This window comes from Salmo salar, chromosome ssa11, assembly GCF_905237065.1.
Source record: "Salmo salar chromosome ssa11, Ssal_v3.1, whole genome shotgun sequence".
NCBI lineage: Eukaryota > Metazoa > Chordata > Actinopteri > Salmoniformes > Salmonidae > Salmo > Salmo salar.
This window is the reverse complement of record NC_059452.1, coordinates 8264769-8284823: the sequence shown is the minus strand read 5'-3', so window position 1 is coordinate 8284823 and position 20055 is coordinate 8264769. Positions and strand designations below refer to the sequence as shown.

Below are 20055 nucleotides of genomic sequence, written 5' to 3'. Positions count from 1 at the left end.
CTTATTTCTCTTAAATGTTGTACACAAATGTTTTTACATCCCTGTTAGTGAGCATTTCTCCTTTGCCAAGATAATCCATCCACCTGACAGGTGTGGTATATCAAGAAGCTGATTAAGCAGCATGATCATTACACAGGTGCACCTTGTGCTGGGAATAATAAAAGTACTTAAAAAAAATTGCCGTTTTGTCACACAACACAATGCCACAGATGTCTCAAGTTTTGAGGGAGCATAAAATTGGTATGCTGACTGCAGGAATGTCCACCAGAGCTGTTGCCAGAAAATGTAATGTTAATTTCTCTACCATAAGCCGCCTCCAACGGCATTTTAGAAAATTTGGCAGTATGTCCAACCAGCCTCACAACCGAAGACCACGTGTAACCACGCCAACCCAGGACCTCTACATCCGGCTTCTTCACCTGCGGGATCGTCTATACGACCAGCCACCTGGACAGCTGATGAAACTGAGGGTTTGTACAACCGAAGAATTTCTGCAAAAACTGTCAGAAACTGTCTCAGAGATACCGTGACCAGATCCTGAGGCCCAGGGTCGTGCCCTTTATCCACTGCCATCACCTCATGTTTCACCATGATAATGCACTGCCCCGTGTCGCAAGGATCTTTACACAATTCCTGGGAGCTGAAAATGTCCCAGTTATTTCATGGCCTACATACTCACTCAATGTTACCCATTGAGCATGTTTGGGATGCTCTGGATCGACATTGTACCATAGCGTGTTCCAGTTCCCGCCAATAACAAGCATTTCGCTACACTCACAATAACATCTGCTAACCATGTGTATGTGACCAATAAAATTTGAATTGATATCCAGCAACTTCGCACAGCAATTGAGAAGGAGTGGGACAACATTCCACAGCTCACAATCAACAGCCTGATCAACTCTATGTGAAGGAGATGAAGGTATCTGTGACCAAGAGATGCATATCTGTATTCCCAGTCATGTGAAATCCATACATTAGGGCATCATTTATTTTAATTGAGAGTTCCATATATGAACTGTAATCCAGTAAAATCGTAGAAATTGTTGCATGTTGCGTAATTTTTTTCTGTGTAGTAACATTTGGTACTCTTGATCTGTGCAAAAAACTGATTCTGGTACCTGCCAGAGTGGTCGAGTGGTAGTCCAGTATCCAAGACCATACTATCAACTGTATTGTGATGCGGCAGCACGAGTCAAAGACATTATTGCCTGCTGTAAACAATCTAGCATTTCATGTAATGTAGAATGTGCAAATACCCTGTTATTTACAGTTCTCATGCACTAGGGAACCACACCTGGTATACCATGTGAGTGTGCATGTTAACAAATTTAAAAGTAGACTAGGGACAGGAAGACCAGGTATGCCAATAGCATAAGTGATACATGAAAATGTCAAATCAGCCACAGCTGCAACATGCACTCAATGGGGGGGGGGTCATTGACACCACAGCGCTGCAACAATCATCTCTACATATTTTTTACATTTCCACTTTACAAATGCAACCCAGGAGATGTCTTTCTTCTCATGAGATTGGCTTAAAACGCATACAGATGCAGATGCATACATCAAACATACCAACCTCCACCAAAGCAGCAAACTGCGGTCTATAAAAGCCTGAAGCTACAACGCAAGGTACTGTACGTTCCTACTGAATATGATCGATGTCCTGGAGGAGGCGAGGGGAAATTCCCATTGATTTGACTAAATCAAGGAAGACAGAGTGGAGCAGAGAACTATCAGAACTCCAGGAATTGGGAGCCTATGGATCCTGTAGACTGCTGGGTTCTGACCTACATAACACAGGAAAAAAACAACTTTTGAGTACTAGGAACTTCAATCCCTCTCTTTGGTTTTCCCTTCTCCATTTCTCCCTTTCTCTCCGTGTGGGTCTCACCAGGCCCGGCAGCAGGATAAACTCGGCAAGGGCGCATCAGAAATGACTAAGGGGGGCACAACTATTTTCGCTTGCTGATAACACAGGATGGATAATAATCGAAAGTACAATTACACACAATGTATTTGCAGCCATGCTGTCTTGTCGCAAGAATACTGCACCGCTTTACAAACATACAAAAATGCATAACTGTCTCGAGAAATTGCAAGTTATGACAACGTTACATGCACAATACCCATCAATGCAATGCAAAACAGTTGCTAATTACCGCAATAACACTTCCACATGCCAATACAATGCATTTCCAATGTACAATGCACTGCCACGATTTATCAGTACAATGGAGCTTGGACACAGCTACCAAGCTGTCCTCCCACAAGAGTGCCGTACTATGCAGCATATGATAAGATAAATGTGTATTCCATAGCAACGAGTTGTTTATAGCAACACTATAGCTACACTGTTACTCAACCATTGGTCAAGGTCTGCCTACACCTCATCTATGTAATGCAGAGCACCTCTTCTACTATATAAAACATTAAAAACAATCCGATTATATTATAAACCAAACATTTACAATCCTATCACAGAAATCAAGCAGTAGACCTGCCAATAAAGAAAATCACGTCTACACCTATTTCTGACATTTGCCACACTTTTCCAAAAGCTAGCAAATTACAAGATAATACTAGGCCAGCCAGGCTGCCTGTTCTTACCCAGATTCAAAATATTTGCAGCCTCCTTGACGCTGTGTTCAACCTCCTCAGAAGTCTCTCGTTCCACTCCCCACGGAATTTGCTTGTAAGATCCCTCTCAAATGCCAGCTGAATCAGCATGTGCTTTCCTCCTGTGCAACATGCTCTGTTTGTGCTCACTGAATACATTTTTCAATGTTGAAAAAGAGTTCTCGCAAATTGCTGTGGATGCTCCAAATGTTAATCCCAGCTTCAATGCCATCATCACAGTAGGCATAGCTGTTAGAGGCCCGGAGTATCTATCCAAAATGCTCTGCATAAGGTTAGTCCAATTTTCTTCTCCAGATCGGGCTATTTCAGTCTGTAGAAACTGGCGTGCGACAGTAAACTCAATTTCCACAAAATCTCCAGAGATGAAGTCCAGCAGTGGTTTCACCTTTTCCACATCCATAAAAGGTTTCATTCTCTGGGTGCAAGGCACACAGGGCCTCAACAAATTGGCTGTTTCGTTCGTTAAATCTTGCTGACATTTCTCCCAGTACAGCATCCAGAGTGCTGATAAACAGTATTTTGCACTCCCTCTCATGATCCTCTTCTTGCTGGCCCATTGTTGTTTCGACCACATGTTCTTTCAGATTACTACTCCCTACTCTTTGCCATTTGCTTGGAGCGGGGTTGTCCGTGTGCTTGTATTTCCTTGCAGGAATATTCCAGCCACTCTGCCTTTAAACCACGCGCTACAAAATGCCAGTTTTCTCCCACAGTATAGGCGGGTTGGGTATCTTGGAGGCTGCAAGCCCCTCCTCGGGTTGGTTACCTCCTATGTCACCAGGCTGCAAGACGGTTGTGCAGGTGCCTTTGCTGCTGGGCTCGACGGCCTTGGCCTAGGCGATTAGCGTCGGCTCAGCGGCCTTGGCCTCTGTGGCAGGCTTCTCCTCCTCCCCGCCGCTTTGATCCGATGCTGCCGTCGTGCTTTCTAATATCCATCACGCTATCAGCTACCTAACTATCTGTTAACATTAGCTAAATTCCATCCAGCTGTGCGGTGAAACTGTTTTGTTGTTGTTGGTAGTAAGTAACTTTGAAAGTAAACCTAAACAGTCAAATTGACCCCGCCCTTCTACTGTGAAAGCCAATTGTTTTTTTCAACCGGTAAAATGTGTATGACGTACGTATGATGCATGCAAGGGAGTTGCATGAATGAAGCATACACAACACATCAGTTGTGCATGACGGAGGGGGCATATTGTGGGACAGAATAGGGATACAAAACTGAGGGGGCACAATATTCCAACTTTTTGCACCCTCGTGGCGCCAGGCCTGGGTCGCAGTATGAGTACACCAAGTCAAGACTAACGAGATGTATTACATAGTGACGGTAATTAAGTGACTTATTGGGGACTTTTCTGCTACTGTACGTGTGTGTGTGTGTGTGTGTGTGTGTGTGTGTGTGTGCCCTTTGTGGCTCAAGTGCGCTGAGGCTGCCGAAAGCTATATGATTAGCGCCGTGCAGCCTGGCGTATTTTGGGAGGCCCACTGTTATTGTAATTCTTCTGTGAAGTCATTTTGGCAACATTTGGGGGCTCGTCGCTTTTTTTCCTGTCTTTTCTACAGCTTGTCTGGGAAGGACTGATATACCCCTTGCGCCTCGCTGCAGTTCAGAAGACACTAATTGTCCAGGGTAGAATGAGAATGTATTAAGCTTATTTCAGACAGTTAAGGTAATGGAGAAAATTAACATAAGGATAACTGAATTTAGCCCCGGAGTAAGTGACTTCTTATTGGATTTCAATTTGAATGGAGTGTCTTAGTGCCAGAAAGGCCATACACACACAAAGTCTCTCTTATACACTTCCTCTTCGACACACACCTGACACAATCCCCTTTTCAACATGCTTTCAACGTCAAAAGGACAAAAATCTCTGCTGTTACCAAGGTTATTAGAGTGGTAGCAGTTGAGGTTATTCTTTAATAACAAAGACGGTTGATGAATCGTAGGATATCCCCTATCACGTAACCGTCGGATTTTAGCAGACAAACATCAGGCAATAGCACACTTGATAACCTGGATGAGGATAAGAAAAATAAACACAACTCCCACTATTGGAAGTATCATGCTCACCAAAAAACTTCCCCATGTTCCAAATGTGGAAGACAACCACATGACTGAACCTAAATCATCTGGATTGTAATCATGATATTTAGCGACCTCAGTCCTGATCTTTTGGATTAGGTCAGTTATTTCCTCAGAATGATCAGGAATGTAAGTACAGCATTCGGCACCAATAACAGCACATGTACCCCATGTTTGTCTGCGGCATAGTGTAGAGAAAGAGCTAGAAACGTACTGACGCCCGAGTGTCCCTCATCCTGCTGATGCATCTCTGTGTTCGAATTGGAAACACCACACACATCCTGTATTAGAAGGAAACTCACAAGGAAAATCATTTCAAACATCTTTCCCTTATCTGCAAGACAATAATATTCAATTGTCCTATTGTCAAGGTAATCATTCACATAGTCCTTTAAAAGTGACCAGCTCTTCCACACTGGTATCAGTCCCACATAGATAACTATTAGAAATTATATTCTGACGGTCTGCCGGTAGTGAGGAATTCTTCTTCCGTTCCACTGGTTGATGAGGACGTCTCCAATGAACACTTCACCAGTGATCTTGTATCGTTTCAAGTACAGTCCTTGGGTTAAGGGATATTGCTTCAGCTTCAGACGGTAGATTCTCATAATCTATAAACGAAGGAAACAAAAAAGTGAAAGTAACATGTCCGGGTTTCAAGAGAAATTGATATTTCACATAGATTTCCCTAATATGCTGACCTCGTTATGAGCAAAACTTGATAAGGACCTTCCCATTTTGGCCCTAATGTGTGTTACATATTTTTTTAACCATCATGGGTAACATCGAAAGCATACGTTGAGTCTGTGTTGATATTAGCTGTTTTTCCTTCAGCCTGTTTGCATGCTTCTGTCAAAGCCACCAATTCCACCACCTGTGCTGATGTTCCTGCAGGTAACGTGCCTGTCACTATCACATTGTCCATTGTAGTAACTGCCCAGCCTGTCTTCTTCACACCCCCCTCACAATGCTTGAACAGTCTGTGTTTAAGATAAACTCAGGGTTTTCCGACGGATGACAATCAGAGAGCCCATTATTAAACCCATCAGAGAGCTGATCCTAAACCAACTCACAACAGTCGTGTTCAAGTAATGTGGTGTCTGGAAGAAGCATCAGAGTAGCTGGATTACATGGTGTGCCACGTTGTATGATGATGTTAGGAGCCTCCAACACAATTGACCATTTGTTACAACGAGCAGCTGTGACCTGTGCAGCTCGATTCATTGTCAAAGAGTGTGAACAGCATGTGGTCACTTGATGGTAAGATGTTGGTCGAGAACAAGCGATGCCACCATCGACACAGAGACGTAAGTAGCCTGCATAGCTCTGAGACAGGGACCCCATCCCAAACACACATCATCCAGTTTCTTCGAATAGTAGCCTACAGGATTCTGACAATCACCGTGGTCTTGTGTCAGCACTGAGGTCATGTAGCCATCTTTTTCAGGAACAAAGAGGGTGAACGGTTGGCCTGAGTCCGGAATGCCCAAAACCGGCACTGATGACAGAGCTAGTTTAAACTTGCCAAAAACCTTTTTCTGTTCTTCCGTGAAGGCTACAGAGTCTTTTGAATCAGGGGTTGTGCAATTTCGGCGAAGGGGTCCACCCAGCATCTGTTATAGTTGCACAAGCCCTTGAAGGAGCGAAGTTCTTTAATAGTAGTGGGCTCCTTGGCAGCTTGTATGGCAGCCATACGACTTTGTGTCATCTCTCTCTTTCCCTGTGAGACCAGTTGGCCAAGGTAGACAACCTGTGATTGTATGAGTTGGGCCTTCTTAGGGCGAGAGGGGGTCTGTTAGTTTACCTCCATGGCATCCAGCAAACTCTACTGCTGAGCCGGAGAGAGCTTCTTATATTTCTGCATCAGCATTGTGTCGTTTGGGCTGTTGTCCTGTTTCCATTTTCCCTTAAATGGACCCTGCTTCTCCTGTCCATTCCTCATAAGGACACGTTTCCTTTCCTGACAATCTCGTTGCCAGTGACCAGAAATCCCACAATAATGACATACACCAGGTTTCTCTTTGGCTGAACGAATAATGTTTTTGATTTCACTCGGAACCTGCACAACTCTGATGACAGCTGGTTTATTATGTTGATTGATGTCCCTGTCCAGTCGTGACAACCTGTCGATGATGTTTCCGTAGTTTTGTCTCTTCCAGCTGATGGGTGATTGCCCCATTTTTGGAGGAATTGAGTGCATCTTCATCTTCCATGTCTAACCACCTCAGCTCTATAAACCTTTTCTTCAAGTACACCATGTTCACGGGCTGTTCAAAACAAAGGCTAATAACTGTAACCCATCAAAAGGATATAGATTGTAGAGTTTCTTATATCGCTTCAAATGCCACGTCTTCATACCGACGTCTCCTGGATGCTTCAGTCTTTGACCATTCATCCAACTGTTTTGGAGATGCTGATTTATGTGTGATTACTGTCACTGGGGGGTTTGCCTTTAGTACCTTTTACAGCCTGTGTTCTGGTTGGCCTAAGACATGGTTCGTCACCGCTGTCAGAATCTGTTGACTCAAAGACAGGTAGTGCTGACCAGATGCTTGAAACCTGATCCGCCTTGTGTGAGGGTAGATGGAGGGAACAGAGAGCCCACAGGTGGGGGTCAAGTCTTACTTTTTCACCCGTGTCTCCTCCTGCAATAGTTGAATTTCTCCTTTTAAGGTTTTTATCTGTTCACCAAGAGCCCTCAAACTCTCTATATCTCTCTGCAATGTCAATGAGTTAGATATTCTCTGTATTTCTCCCAAGCTTTTTATAGATCAGACATATTCCATCTTTGTCAACAATGACAGAATATTAATTTATTATATCTTGCCTACTCTCCTCTACTTTGAAATGGTTCTTTATATCACTAGACAGTGAATTCAAAATCTCTTTTATATTCACATCCGTATCAGCCGTTCCGCCCTTCTCCAGAGTGGATTTCTCACTTAAAAATGGCATTACATTAACTTCAAAAGTTGTATAATATATATCTTATAGATTTATTTAACCCCAACATACATACATACATACATACATACATACATACATACATACATACATTACATATATTACATATATTACATACAACCCCTTGAGGACTCTAACCTCTTATCTTCTAGAACACTAATTGTTTCTGTAGGGCCTGGTTAACCATAAAAACTTGTGTTCACTTCAAAAGCTTGTACAATGCTCACAAGGCTTACATTTCCCACACATGTAAAAATTGCTACTCAAATAGCAACTCACTTCTATGCAACAGGAAGGTTTCACACCCTTAATCAATTATGGCTTATTTAACTGATAGGGCTTTAACAAAAGGACTCAAACCTTCCATAGAGAAAAGGACTAACCTTTAATAGAGGACTCAAACCCCTATACATCACAGATACGTATCCCTCATTTCATGCACTAATTTTAACCTGCTTTGGTTCTTTTAAATTACATAGGTCTAGACTCACCCAGGAATATGATATGTCAACAATCAGGAGATTAAGAGTTGACTCCCGTGGTGGGTTTCAGCCCTCTCTCTTTCCCCAGGATCAACACACAGTTCATGAGTTGTTCCTTGTTGTTGGTCACGACCAATTCATCCGGGTCACGGCACCATGTGTTAGCAGTTGATGTTATTCTTCAATAACACAGACCCCAAAGCAAATCAGGGGGAGAAATATAGGTTTATTCAAAGAGAACAAATCATAGATGTTATGCTGGGAAGTAGATGTTCATTCTTCCCTGTCCTCAGTGATTCTCAACAGAACAAAGCGACATTATACAATTTATAACCCCCAACCCTAGCCTGTGGTTGACCAATTAGAATTCCATGCAGTAAAATTGGGCCAATGGCCAAATAACATGTATCCTGTTTCAGGGTCAATGTATAGACCATTCGAACCAATGAAAACTTGCCACATGTAGCTATGAGTCCAGGACTGAAACTCCTACACCGATTCTAAACAGATGTTGAACTGAAAAACAACTATTTCCATTGATTATTCATTCCCTATTGACCTCTAGTCCTCTGTGTTGTGTATTATCTTAAAATATTTTTACAATAGTAAACTAAAACTAATTATGAAAAAAATATTTAGTACACTGAAATAAAATAATTAACAATCCTGTTTGAAAAACTAAAACTATACTGAAACTATAATCTTTGACTCCAAAAGTAACAAAAAATAAATGAAAACCACCATAAATTCTGTTCAGTTTAAGTTTTTGGGGGGGACAAAAACCTAATGGGTTTAGCGGGGTTTTCAAGCTTCTGAATCTGGTGGGTCACATTGAGTTTGGGGGCGTTGAAGTTGGTGACCGCCTTTAAAAGTGTGTTGCATCGTGGGTAAGAAAATTGTCCGACTTGCACCTCATGTCGACTGAATGTACAAAACTCATGTGATCAAAGGTCATAAAGTTGTGCTAACACTATGCTATACTCATTCACTGCCACTGAAGTGCTGGTTGTAGCGTGTCGAAGTAGGGAGAATGCGCATTTTACGGCTTATAAAGGTGTTGAACAAAGTGTTGACAGTGCTGAATAACAACTTAAACATGAATTTACACATAAAACATACGCTTTTTACTCTCTAGTCATGGTTTTAAAAGTTTCGAAATCTTACAGTATCAACTTCGCTGTGCGTTTGAGGCTTCTTTTTGCAGTCTATGGCTAAAGAAAACTGTGCAGACATGAGCTATCTGATTGGCCAGCGGTATGCCTATAGGTGCACTTGATTTGCTCTCTGGGCCTACCGGGTGGGCGGAGTTCTACCTTCAGACACATGAAATGGTTCAAATTGGGAACATTTTGCCTTCCCGGTGCTAGGGCTGTTGAATCAAGTGCACCTACCACGAACAGCGCAAAACTAATGTAAAAAATAATTGGAACGCAAGACTTTATCGTTGTTTGTTTTACAGAAATGTTTGGTGATCAACTAGGAATGCCTTGGAGGTCGATCAGTCGATCGTGATCGACCCGTTGGTGACCACTGCTGTAGATAGTTCAACTCTCCAGTAGGAGGTGCTGCCCTGCCTATATTTTCTTATAGTGGATATTACATTGAAGACCTGACGTTTTTTCAAAGGTAGAAATTCAACATACATGTAACCCTCAAAACTACATTGATGACTTTTTATAAATCCAATGTAATTTCCAGCATAGATTCCACATCACAATACGTTGACAAATTACGTCAAAACAACATTGACTCAACCAGTTTGTGCCCAGTCGGGTTGATTTCACAGTCACACAGAGTATCTGCACATGTACACAGGTGTGCTTCATTCTGCTACAACGTGGTAGCTACGGGACCAAAACAGCGGAGAAGTTTAGAGGCGCGCTTCAACGCTCCTGGTTGTTGCGGAAATTGAACCACTACCACTGTTTACTTCGTACATTACATCACCTCACTGAATCTACCTTTGGGGCAGCAGGTAGCCTAGTGGTTAGAGCGTCGGGCCAGTAACCGAAAGGTTGCTGGATTGAATCACCGAGCTGACAAGGTTAAAATCTGTCATTCTGCCCCTGAACAAGGCAATTAACCCATTGTTCCCTAGTAGGCTGTCATTGTAAATAAGAATTAGTACTAAACTGACTCGAAATGTACATTTGTTTTTATAAAACGAAATAGAAACTAGTAAAGTGGCTCTGAAAGGCAAGCCAGTAAACAGGTTAAATAAAAAAATAAAAAACCTTTAAAAACTTAACCTAACCTATGACCTGACCCATCACTTTATGTATTACTTCCCCAACGTGGCAAGAAGTGACATCCCAAAAGCCTCCCAAAATACATCCCAAATCCTCCCAGGCATAGGTTACTTTCTGTCCCTAACACGAAAACTAAAACTGAAACTAAATAATATAAAATCGAAATATACATTTGTTTTTATAAAACTTAAACTAAATAGGAACTAGTAAAGAGGCTCTGAAATCTAATTGAAACTAAACAGAATTTCAAATAAAACTCTTAAAACTATTAGAAATAAAAACAAATACAAAAACCCCAAACTATAATAACCTTGGCTGTGACTTTTTTTTTATTGTCTGTGTATGAGGAAAATATGTTTCATAAGAATGTATTAGGTGCAGCGTGTGTTTATATGAGAGAGAGAGAGCAAGCATGTGTGCGTGTTTGAGTTTCTGTCTGCTGGTAATGAGCATGCTTTTTGTCTGTGAAAGTGTGTTTATAGTGTTGACAGTTGTAATAAACAAACAGCCATGCGTTAAAGGTGAAGTTCACCACAAAACACTTACGGGCCCTTTATAAAACACTTGCCTTGCTGTTTGTCAGTACCCCAGACAGTCTCTAGTTCCATTGTTTCATTATTTAGAGTTCTGTATTTTTATATCAAAATGCTGAATTTCCTGAAATTAACTAAAATGCATAAAAAATGATGTGTATTTAATAATGTTACATAAACAATGACTGGTGTCTCGGCATCGAATTGCCAAATAAAGAGACGAGAGAGAACGCAAGGAGTATGCAATTGAGATCTTCCCACAGAATTCTACACGCTCGGGCCAGATTAATCTAATCCCCTCATTGAATAGAACGGTGATCCCATTCAAGACAACAATGGCATAATGGGTGGACTGCCGGCTATTGCAAATGTACCCATAGGAGCAGTGTGGTAAGGAAAAGCAGGAAGTGCACCCATCAATCTGTGCTGTGGGTTGTTTAATCAACTCAACTGACATTACAGAAAATATATTCCATTGCATGAGCCACATCAGTTAGCATCATTTGAATAAACATTCCACATTACCATGGAAATTATTGCATCATGCACAGCAAGCGGTACTGATGCACCAAGTCTGGAACCAACAGGACACTGAACAGCTTCTGCCCTCAAGCCATAAGACTGCTAAATACAGTTGAAGTCGGAAGTTTACATACACCTTAGCCAAATACATTTAAAATCAGTTTTTCACAATTCCTGACATTTAATCCTAGTAAAAATTCCCTGTTTTAGGTCAGTTAGGATCACCACTTTATTTTAAGAATGTGAAATGTCAGAATAATAGTAGAGAGAATGATTTATTTCAGCTTTTATTTCTTTCATCACATTCCCAGTGGGTCAGAAGTTTTCATACACTCAATTAGTATTTGGTAGAATTGCCTTAAATGTTTAAAACTTGCGTCAAACGTTTCGGGTAGCCTTCCACAAGCTTCCCACAATAAGTTGGGTGAATTTTGGCCCATTCCTCCTGACAGAGCTGGTGTAACCGAGTCAGGTTTGTAGGCCTCCTTGCTCGCACACGATTTTTCAGTTCTGCCCACAAATTTTCTAAAGAATTGAGGTCAGGGCTTTGTGATGGGCACTCCAATACCTTGACTTTGTTGTCCTTAAGCCATTTTGCCACAACTTTGGAAGTATGCTTGGGGTCATTGTCCATTTGGAAGACCCATTTGCGACCAAGCTTTAACTTCCTGACTGATGTCTTGAGATGTTGCTTCAATATATCCTCATCAATTTCCTGCCTCATGATGCCATCTATTTTGTGAAGTGCACCAGTCCCTCCTGCAGCAAAGCACCCCCACAACATGATGCTGCCACCCCATGATCTTTGTCCCCATGTGCAGTTGCAAACCATAGTCTGGCTTTTTTATGGTGGTTTTGGAGCAGTGGCTTCTTCCTTGCTGAGCGTCCCTTCAGTTTATATCAATATAGGACTCGTTTTACTGTGGATATAGATACTTTTGTACCTGTTTCCTCCAGCATCTTCACAAGGTCCTTTGCTGTTGTTCTGGGATTGAGTTGCACTTTTCACACCAAAGTACGTTCATCTCTAGGAGAACGCGGCTCCTTCCTGAGCAGTATGACGGTTGCGTGGTCCCATGGTGTTTATACTTGCGTACTATTGTTTGTACAGATAAACGTGGTACCTTCAGGCGTTTGGAAATTGCTCCCAAGGATGAACCAGACTTGTGGAGGTCTACCATGTTTTCTGAGGTCTTGACTGATTTGTTTAGATTTTCCCATGATGTCAAGCAAAGAGGCACTGAGTTTGAAGGTAGGCCTTGAAATACATCCAAATGATGTCAATTAGCCTTTCAGAAGCTTCTAAAGCCATGACATCATTTTGTGGAATTTTCAATGATTGCATGACATGTTACTGATGGCGTTCCACAATAGTACCCAGCCATCATTAGGCTAGCTAAAGTTAGGCTGAAAGGTTTTGCCACCAGCTCCTCCTTGGTTGGTTTTTCAACCGTGGCGATGTTGGGAGGTTGGTTTGGTGTGTCAACTTTGTATATGACCTGTTAATCTTCCTGCCACTTGACAGCCTGCGGGACCAATCGGGTTCTGAAGTTGAACGTCTTCAGTTCAGACACTCTTCTCTACCCAGTCCTTAGCGTTATGTTATCCTTTCCTACTGCGTATCCTGTCAATCTGCATATGGCGGCTGATTGACGAGGGCATCATTTTCAGAGCTAAACTGACCAAGACGCACCTCGAACAACACATAAAACCTCACATAATTTTGCCTAAAAACAATGACAATTTCTCTCAACCAGTGGCAAATGGACTTTTTAGGTGAGCGCTGATGCTGCCCTGTGATAAGCATTGCCCACTTTGTCAAAGGCAGGGGTGCAAAATATTTTGCTTCTCCACTCCCAGCACTCCTCTCAAAGGTGCTGTTGGAGAGATGCATCGCTGCGGCTCTCCATCAACGTTCCGTCAAAAATAATATCTATAATAAATCATGTAGCAGATATGGGATATGGTAGAAAGAGTATGTGGCCTTTTCTGTAGCCTACATAAAATGTATGACAATGTAATGAGACGGACACTTTGAACATCATGCTTCTCCGATCAAATAGCCTAATCTAAATGGCACGCAATCAAATAAAAAATGCGCTGTCATGTTAACAAACAACATATCCTAACAACAGGACAGGTCAAAGTAAAATGGCCAGTATAGAATAGACAATCACAGCTGTTGTCCAGGAGTTTCATCCCATTGTCATTATCAGTGGTTTCAAGTTTGTATCCGACAATTTTTGACAAGTTGATCATAGCGTTAAATAGCCAAATTGACTAGTCACAGGAATCTGGACAAAGAAAAGCCAATGCAACAGCCTGTTTAACAAAATGGCGGCCCTACCACATGGATAGGCATCAGTGGAGGCTCCTCTGAGGAGGAAGGGGAGGACCATCCTCTTCAGTGAATTTCAGAAAATAAATGGGCCTAGGTCTATAAAACATCAAATATTACAGGCTAAGGGATAATTAGCCGTATTGATGATGGCACAATATATTTACATTTACGTAATTTAGCAGACGTTCTTATCCAGAGCGACTAACAGGAGCAGTTAAGATTAAGAGCAATACTCATGGGCACATAGACAGATTTTTCATCTTGTCGGCTCGGGATTTCGAACCAACAACCTTTTGGTTGATGGCTCTCTTGGTCTTGTATACTTGAAGAATGTATAGCCAACTCATTGCTCAAAGGGTGTTAGTGGTCAAGTGTGAGGCTGTTTTTCTTCCTCTTGTGTGTGGGTTTACAGGTTCATTAGGATATTATTGGTATAAAAGCTAGACTGGCAATTGCAAGCAACATGTTCTCCTCTACTACCACTATTGACTTTATACTTCGTACACTGTTTCGTAATATATATTCAAGTTTACGTAGACCCAGATTCTGAAGTGCGTGTCCCATACATTATTTTTCTATGGTGCACATCCGCTCGTTGTAGACACTGTTTACCTAGCCAGCATGTCATCATTGTCAGACAAACTTGAAGGGGACTACAGTATGCAGTTACATTATGGGGTGTAGGCAGGATACTCGAAAATACAGCTATTTATTTTAATCTTAAGAGAGTAATATAAATATATCCTGTGAGTAATATTGGCCAAAACACTTACGGTTCAGAGAGCTTCCCATTTGGACCGTGAAGTGTGGCACGGCATTTCCAGGTGATCCTGGGCATTCTGAAGAAAGTCTCCAACACACCAGGATTGATGCGAGACAAGAAATCGTAGTAGTTTAGTTACGTACACATACGCCATCTTCAGCTGGATCGTCAGTCTGATGTTCTATTTCCTCCAATATCGGAAAAGGCTGGTCCCATTCTCGACAGCCGAGACATTCACGGTCTGTTGGTATGTCCAGCAACTGCACCACCAGTCACCGTGCATTCTGGGAAGAGCCTGTGTTTCCTCAACATGTGCTCGCTCCTGTATCTCTCTTTCTTTCGGTCAGCCCGCAAACGGAACAACTCAGCCTTAGTATACTCCGGGCTCAAACCGATATGGCACTACAGTACCATTCTGAAAATAAGGCAGGTCTCCAATTTCCTCTTGGTTCTCGATCTGACATTCTTCACTCTAATAAAATTGGACGAGGGCAGCAAATACTGTGAGGGAGTGAGAACAGAAAATTATTGCTTACATCCTTCAGCCACGCCGACCTAGGTCCCGACTCGCATGAATCCACTTCTTGGATTTCAATACGAAAATAACAAAATACATTAATAAAATGTGCCTACCGAATTAAGTTATCTGAACAATTGGGCCGAGAAAGTCATTACAAAGACTGCTGCGGTCATGGGAGGCCAGAGCGGTGTGTTTGGGAGGCATTTATGATGGACTTTGACGTTGCATGGGATTTCTATGGGGAAGGAGGGGTAGAATCAGCTTATTACCTACATCTAAATACTCAAGCAATGGGCCTAATAACTGTCTGGGTACTGACAAAGGACCAGGCAAGTGACTTTCCAGACTTTTAAAAGGCCAACCATTTCCAGTTGAAAAGCTCTGCCAGTTTCATCTTATTAGGAGCATAAATACCTTAAGGCTGTCTGAAGAGGTAAAAAGCATACCCCATGACAAGACCTCTGTCACATGTAAGTGATACTCTCCCACACACACACACTGACACACACACACGCCAGCTGCTAATCACAAATACATTGACCCCTTTCTGGCGGAAGGCTAAAGCTGATAGAAAAAGGGTCTGGAGGTCACAGGAGGGAGTGGGCCTTGGCAGTGATTGCATTCCAATGTACAAGGCCTCATTTTATTACCAAAGAGGACAGGCACGTTTAGTTAGTCAAAGGGGACCATAGAATCAGCACATTGTAGAGACCCAAATTCCCAGAACATGCAGAGAAAAGGATAAAGGAAGGTCATCAAGGGCGAGTATAGAGAGAATGCTAAAGAAGAGATAGACATCTGTGAATTTGAAGCATAATGGACACATTTGACAGCTGTGCAGGCGTCAAAAAGGAGTGAGGGGACGGATGTTATCGCCGTGAGACTGACACGATCAAACAGACACAGACAGTCGAGAGCCCCCAAGTGTAAAAAGATAAGATTGTGTAGTAGAAGGACCGAATTCACAGCAGCCACTTTTGCAAAAGAGTAAGATAGATGTGATAACGAATTAGAGTGTGACTATTTCAATAAAGTGATATGCGCGATACAAACAGGTTTCCGCATGCATATTCTGAACACAAACAGGCAGAAATATACCCACATAGAAATACAAAAACTAAACTTAATGAAGCACACCCACACAATCACTCATATAACACCTATACAGACAGACAGACACAGTAGCAGAACAGTCAGACAGACACACACACATTGAAAAACACCCCCACCACACACACACTCCAAATACCAAAAAGCTTGACTCACCCAGAAGAGGAGGTTGAAGAAGACCATGCCATAACGCAGGCCCCTCATGCAGCCCTCGGCCATCCTGCAGCGCCGCAGCTCTAGGAGGAAGATGAAGGAGAGGTCCAGGTAAAACACCACATACTTCTTCCCCTGCGAGGTGGTGTAACGGCCTTTAGCCGCCTGCGGACCCGGCGCCGTGTGGAAGCCAAACGCAAAGGGCGGACGTTTATACTCGTACTCGCCACTGTAGCTGTGGAAGCCCGAGGTGAAGGGCGGCGTCTCGGGCTTGCTGTCCAGTGAGGGACTGCGCCGGTACGGCGTCTCGTCCGTGCTCGAGCGCCTCATGGACTAACTGGGGGTGAGACGCTAGCAACAGCTGAAGTTTTAATTCAATCCGTTCCTTCAAGAGATCTTTGAGAGCCCACCACAAAAAAAGTCACTTAAGACCTGAACAGAGACACAAAGTCCAAATAACGTGTCCTCAGGGGACAAATGTGCAGAGCTGTGGTGCCAGTAATGTGGAATAGCAACTGTTCCCAATAGTTTCTAAGCTAACCAGCCTACAGTGTTTTCACCACAGAAACTGAAGCGCGATCAGGCATGTAGTCCAACTGTGCCCCTGCAGTGATAGACCAGCTAAGATTAAAACACATCACCTCAAATTTTTTACGTTGCTTAATCCTACAACACCTGTATATTCCGGTTTCCCTTTGCTTAATCCTACAATACCTGTTCGTTATATGTTCCTTTCCTGAATCCCACAGCTACTGTACAGCTGTCTATCACTTGAAAAAATAAGCTCTAGTTTTTACAATTCCTGCTAATCTTAGATCAATCGGACGCACATAATCGCAGGAGCGCTTGGCACTACCCGAACTGCTATAATCTGGTCGGTCGGCTGAGTGATATGTCACACCTGGTTCCATTAGAAATTCCGTAGCAGGTGCGCTCTGGCAGAGAAAACAGCCACTGTTGACGACGACAGTGTTTTAGCCAATCAGTATCTTTTACACCAGAACCAGAAAAGTTAAAAAGAGAGAAGATGTGCAGACCAAGAGACAACACTGAGGTGAATGTGTGGGGATGAGTGAAGGGAAAAGATGCACGAGAAAAGGATAGGTAACTGAAATGAAGAGAGCATTCTTTGGTTTCCATTAGGTGAGCGCTCTACCACTTTCCTTGTCTGGGTTTTCCTGTTCGTCCTGGTTCGTTCTTTTTCCTCCTCTCTAACTCCCCCTCTCTGCTTTTCCTCTGTTCCCCCTTCCCGCAGCTGCTGTTTCGCAGGTCTACCTGCTACTTGTCTCACTGCCTCTCTCCTTCTTCACCTCGGTCTCCCTCCCTTTCTGTCTATCAGTTCTGATGTAGACACATTTCCTTAATTTTCACAGTCCAGCCAGCGTTGTATTATGGCAAGGTTCCCTCTCCTCCTCTTTTCTCCCTCCCTTCTGTGCGCCTCTTGGTTTGTTTTCTCCTCTTTCTCTATAGGTGGGTAACGAGAGTAAAGTATCCGCCAGGGTCATGGCCAGAAGAAGAAGAAGAAGAGAGACACATTCCTTGGAGGAAAAAAAAAGACTGCAGTGTCATAGCAACCGTCCAGCCTGCCTAGAGCTCTCTCTCTCTCCCTCCCTCTCTCTCTCTCTCTCTCTCTCTCTCTCTCTCTCCCTCCCTCCCTCTCTCACTTACTGTCTCTCATTCACTCACACTATTTCAGCACTCCCCTTCTACTCCTTGATAACTGTCCCCAAATCCTGACAGTGAGATGGGTTGGAGCAGTCATTCACAGCCTATAGCCACACCCTACTACAGAGCTGAGCCAATCCGCTTCCTGCATTCCATCCTCCCTCTATCCCTCTCCCTCTCTCTGACACACACAAACACGTGAGCATTAACCCCACACAAAAGAGGACCTGCTCCTTGGTTAACATACCAGCAAGAAGCTAGTGCTCCCTCTCTCTCTTCATCTCATTCCACATTCTATGGTCCTTCTCTCACTCAAACCTGCACTCTATATACACTTGACTACAGTCATGTTTTCTACCTCTATCCCCCGACAGGACCAAACATACCCACACAGTGCAGCTAGAATCCCATGCTGCAAGCAACTCTCCCTAGATATGCATATGCATTAATATAGAGGGAAACACACTGCCTCACACTGCTGCACCTGACAGACGATCAGACAAAACAACACCACGCTCCACAACTCCGTGACCATCTGGGTCAAAACAATAAATTGTGATGAAGGCTTGGTTTTTAATAACAAAAAGGTCAATTATGATTGAACTTGTATTTTTGTCACCAAGATGCCAGTAGCGGAATATTGAACTTTCAGTTTGTTCTTAGATGCATGCACATGTTAGACTGCAAGGCAGCGAGTTACCGATAAGCCTATAATTGTTTATCGCTTGCTATTGATGTTTGGTAATTGTGTGGATCATCTAAAAATAGAGTTTGTGTTGATATAAAGCTCTATCCTATACTGTATAATATACCTATTCAAAATGATTTTCCATAATCCTCACATATTGCTGAACATACAAAATAAGGAAGGCATAAACGTCCTGGAATGTAGCACAGTTCCCTGTAGATATGCCTATCAGGCCATCAGGTTTACAGCATATTCTCTCTTCTACAGGCTTAGAGAACCATGCCTGGTAGCACCATCTCAAATACAAAAGCAAGCAATGATAAACTACATTAACACAATTGAATGATACATTAAAATAGCAGTGGAGGCTGGTCCAGGTGAGAAGGGGCAAACTGACCTCTTTTGTACATTTGGGAAAAATACATAAAACATATTCAGACAACCATATGGATAATTTAACGTAAATACTATACACATACAGACACATTAATGTCCTACCTCTATAACCTTGCTATTGTAGGCTTGGCTTTATTTCAGACCCACAGAGAATGAATGAGTACCAGCCTATTATACATGTGGCTTAGTCGGTCAGTTGGCTCGTTTACAGTTTACAGTGAAACTCCGAGGCTCAGCAGTTGGTTAAATACATTAGAAGCCACCTTCAATAAACAGACTGAATGACCAGGAAATACAATATTCTTAAAGTAGGGGAAAAGACTGAGGCTACATTCTTATGTAGTCATCATAGACTAGCAGACCCCCTACGTCCTAGACAAGGACTCTTAATAGAGGAGGAGTAGTCTATACCGCTGGGACGTGGAGTTATTATTTTGTGAAGTGAACTAATGATAATGGTTGTGGAGTGACATCAATACTTTCATGCTGAGGCCAAGTCAACGGCATGCAAGATCAATGTTAATGATCAACGCTTGAATATTGAGAGCAGGACTGTCTCAATAGGATATAGATTAGTGGTCCCAAACTGTGGGTCGGAGACCCAGTGGTGGATCATGACTGGAGTACAGGTTGGTTGGAGGATAAAAAAAAAAGGAAATACGACGATGTAGTTAATTCCTTCAAACTGGCCAAAATATGTCCTTAAAATGTCCAAATTTTCCATCAAAGATTAATTTATTTTACTACATATTATTTTTTCCATTGCCTCTGTTTTTCAGCTGCACAAAAAAAATATGGTGAGTCCCATGTAGTGGAAAAGGTTAATTGGACGAAGATCCAAGGGTTTTATTTTGGAAGGAGACAGGGGAAAATGTTGACTTTCCACACAGCGGAGATCAGTACAATTACCAGATACCAAACGATGTGCGAACCCAGTAAAAGA

The 20055-nt window shown here is 42.6% G+C and overlaps 1 protein-coding gene and 1 long non-coding RNA gene across 4 annotated transcripts in view; both read right to left on the bottom strand.

The window, feature by feature from the left end:
* LOC106561924 (tetraspanin-4) overlaps window positions 1–20055 on the bottom strand; it is a 112693-nt gene that overhangs the window by 68758 nt on the left and 23880 nt on the right. For 2 of the 3 annotated variants that reach the window (XM_045688973.1, XM_014126328.2), the window contains exon 2: window positions 16367–16446. The exons of the other annotated variant lie outside the window; for it this stretch is intronic. In XM_045688973.1, coding sequence (XP_045544929.1) covers window positions 16367–16429 — 63 coding nt within the window. In that variant the 5' untranslated portion in view covers window positions 16430–16446. The remainder of the gene's footprint in view (window positions 1–16366; window positions 16447–20055) is intronic. 3 annotated transcript variants of the gene reach the window in all.
* LOC106561925 (uncharacterized) lies at window positions 4537–8641 on the bottom strand. The gene is made up of 2 exons (XR_001318935.2): window positions 8182–8641; window positions 4537–5337 (listed from the first exon to the last, which is right to left on the bottom strand). It is a non-coding gene; the product is annotated as an uncharacterized lncRNA (long non-coding RNA).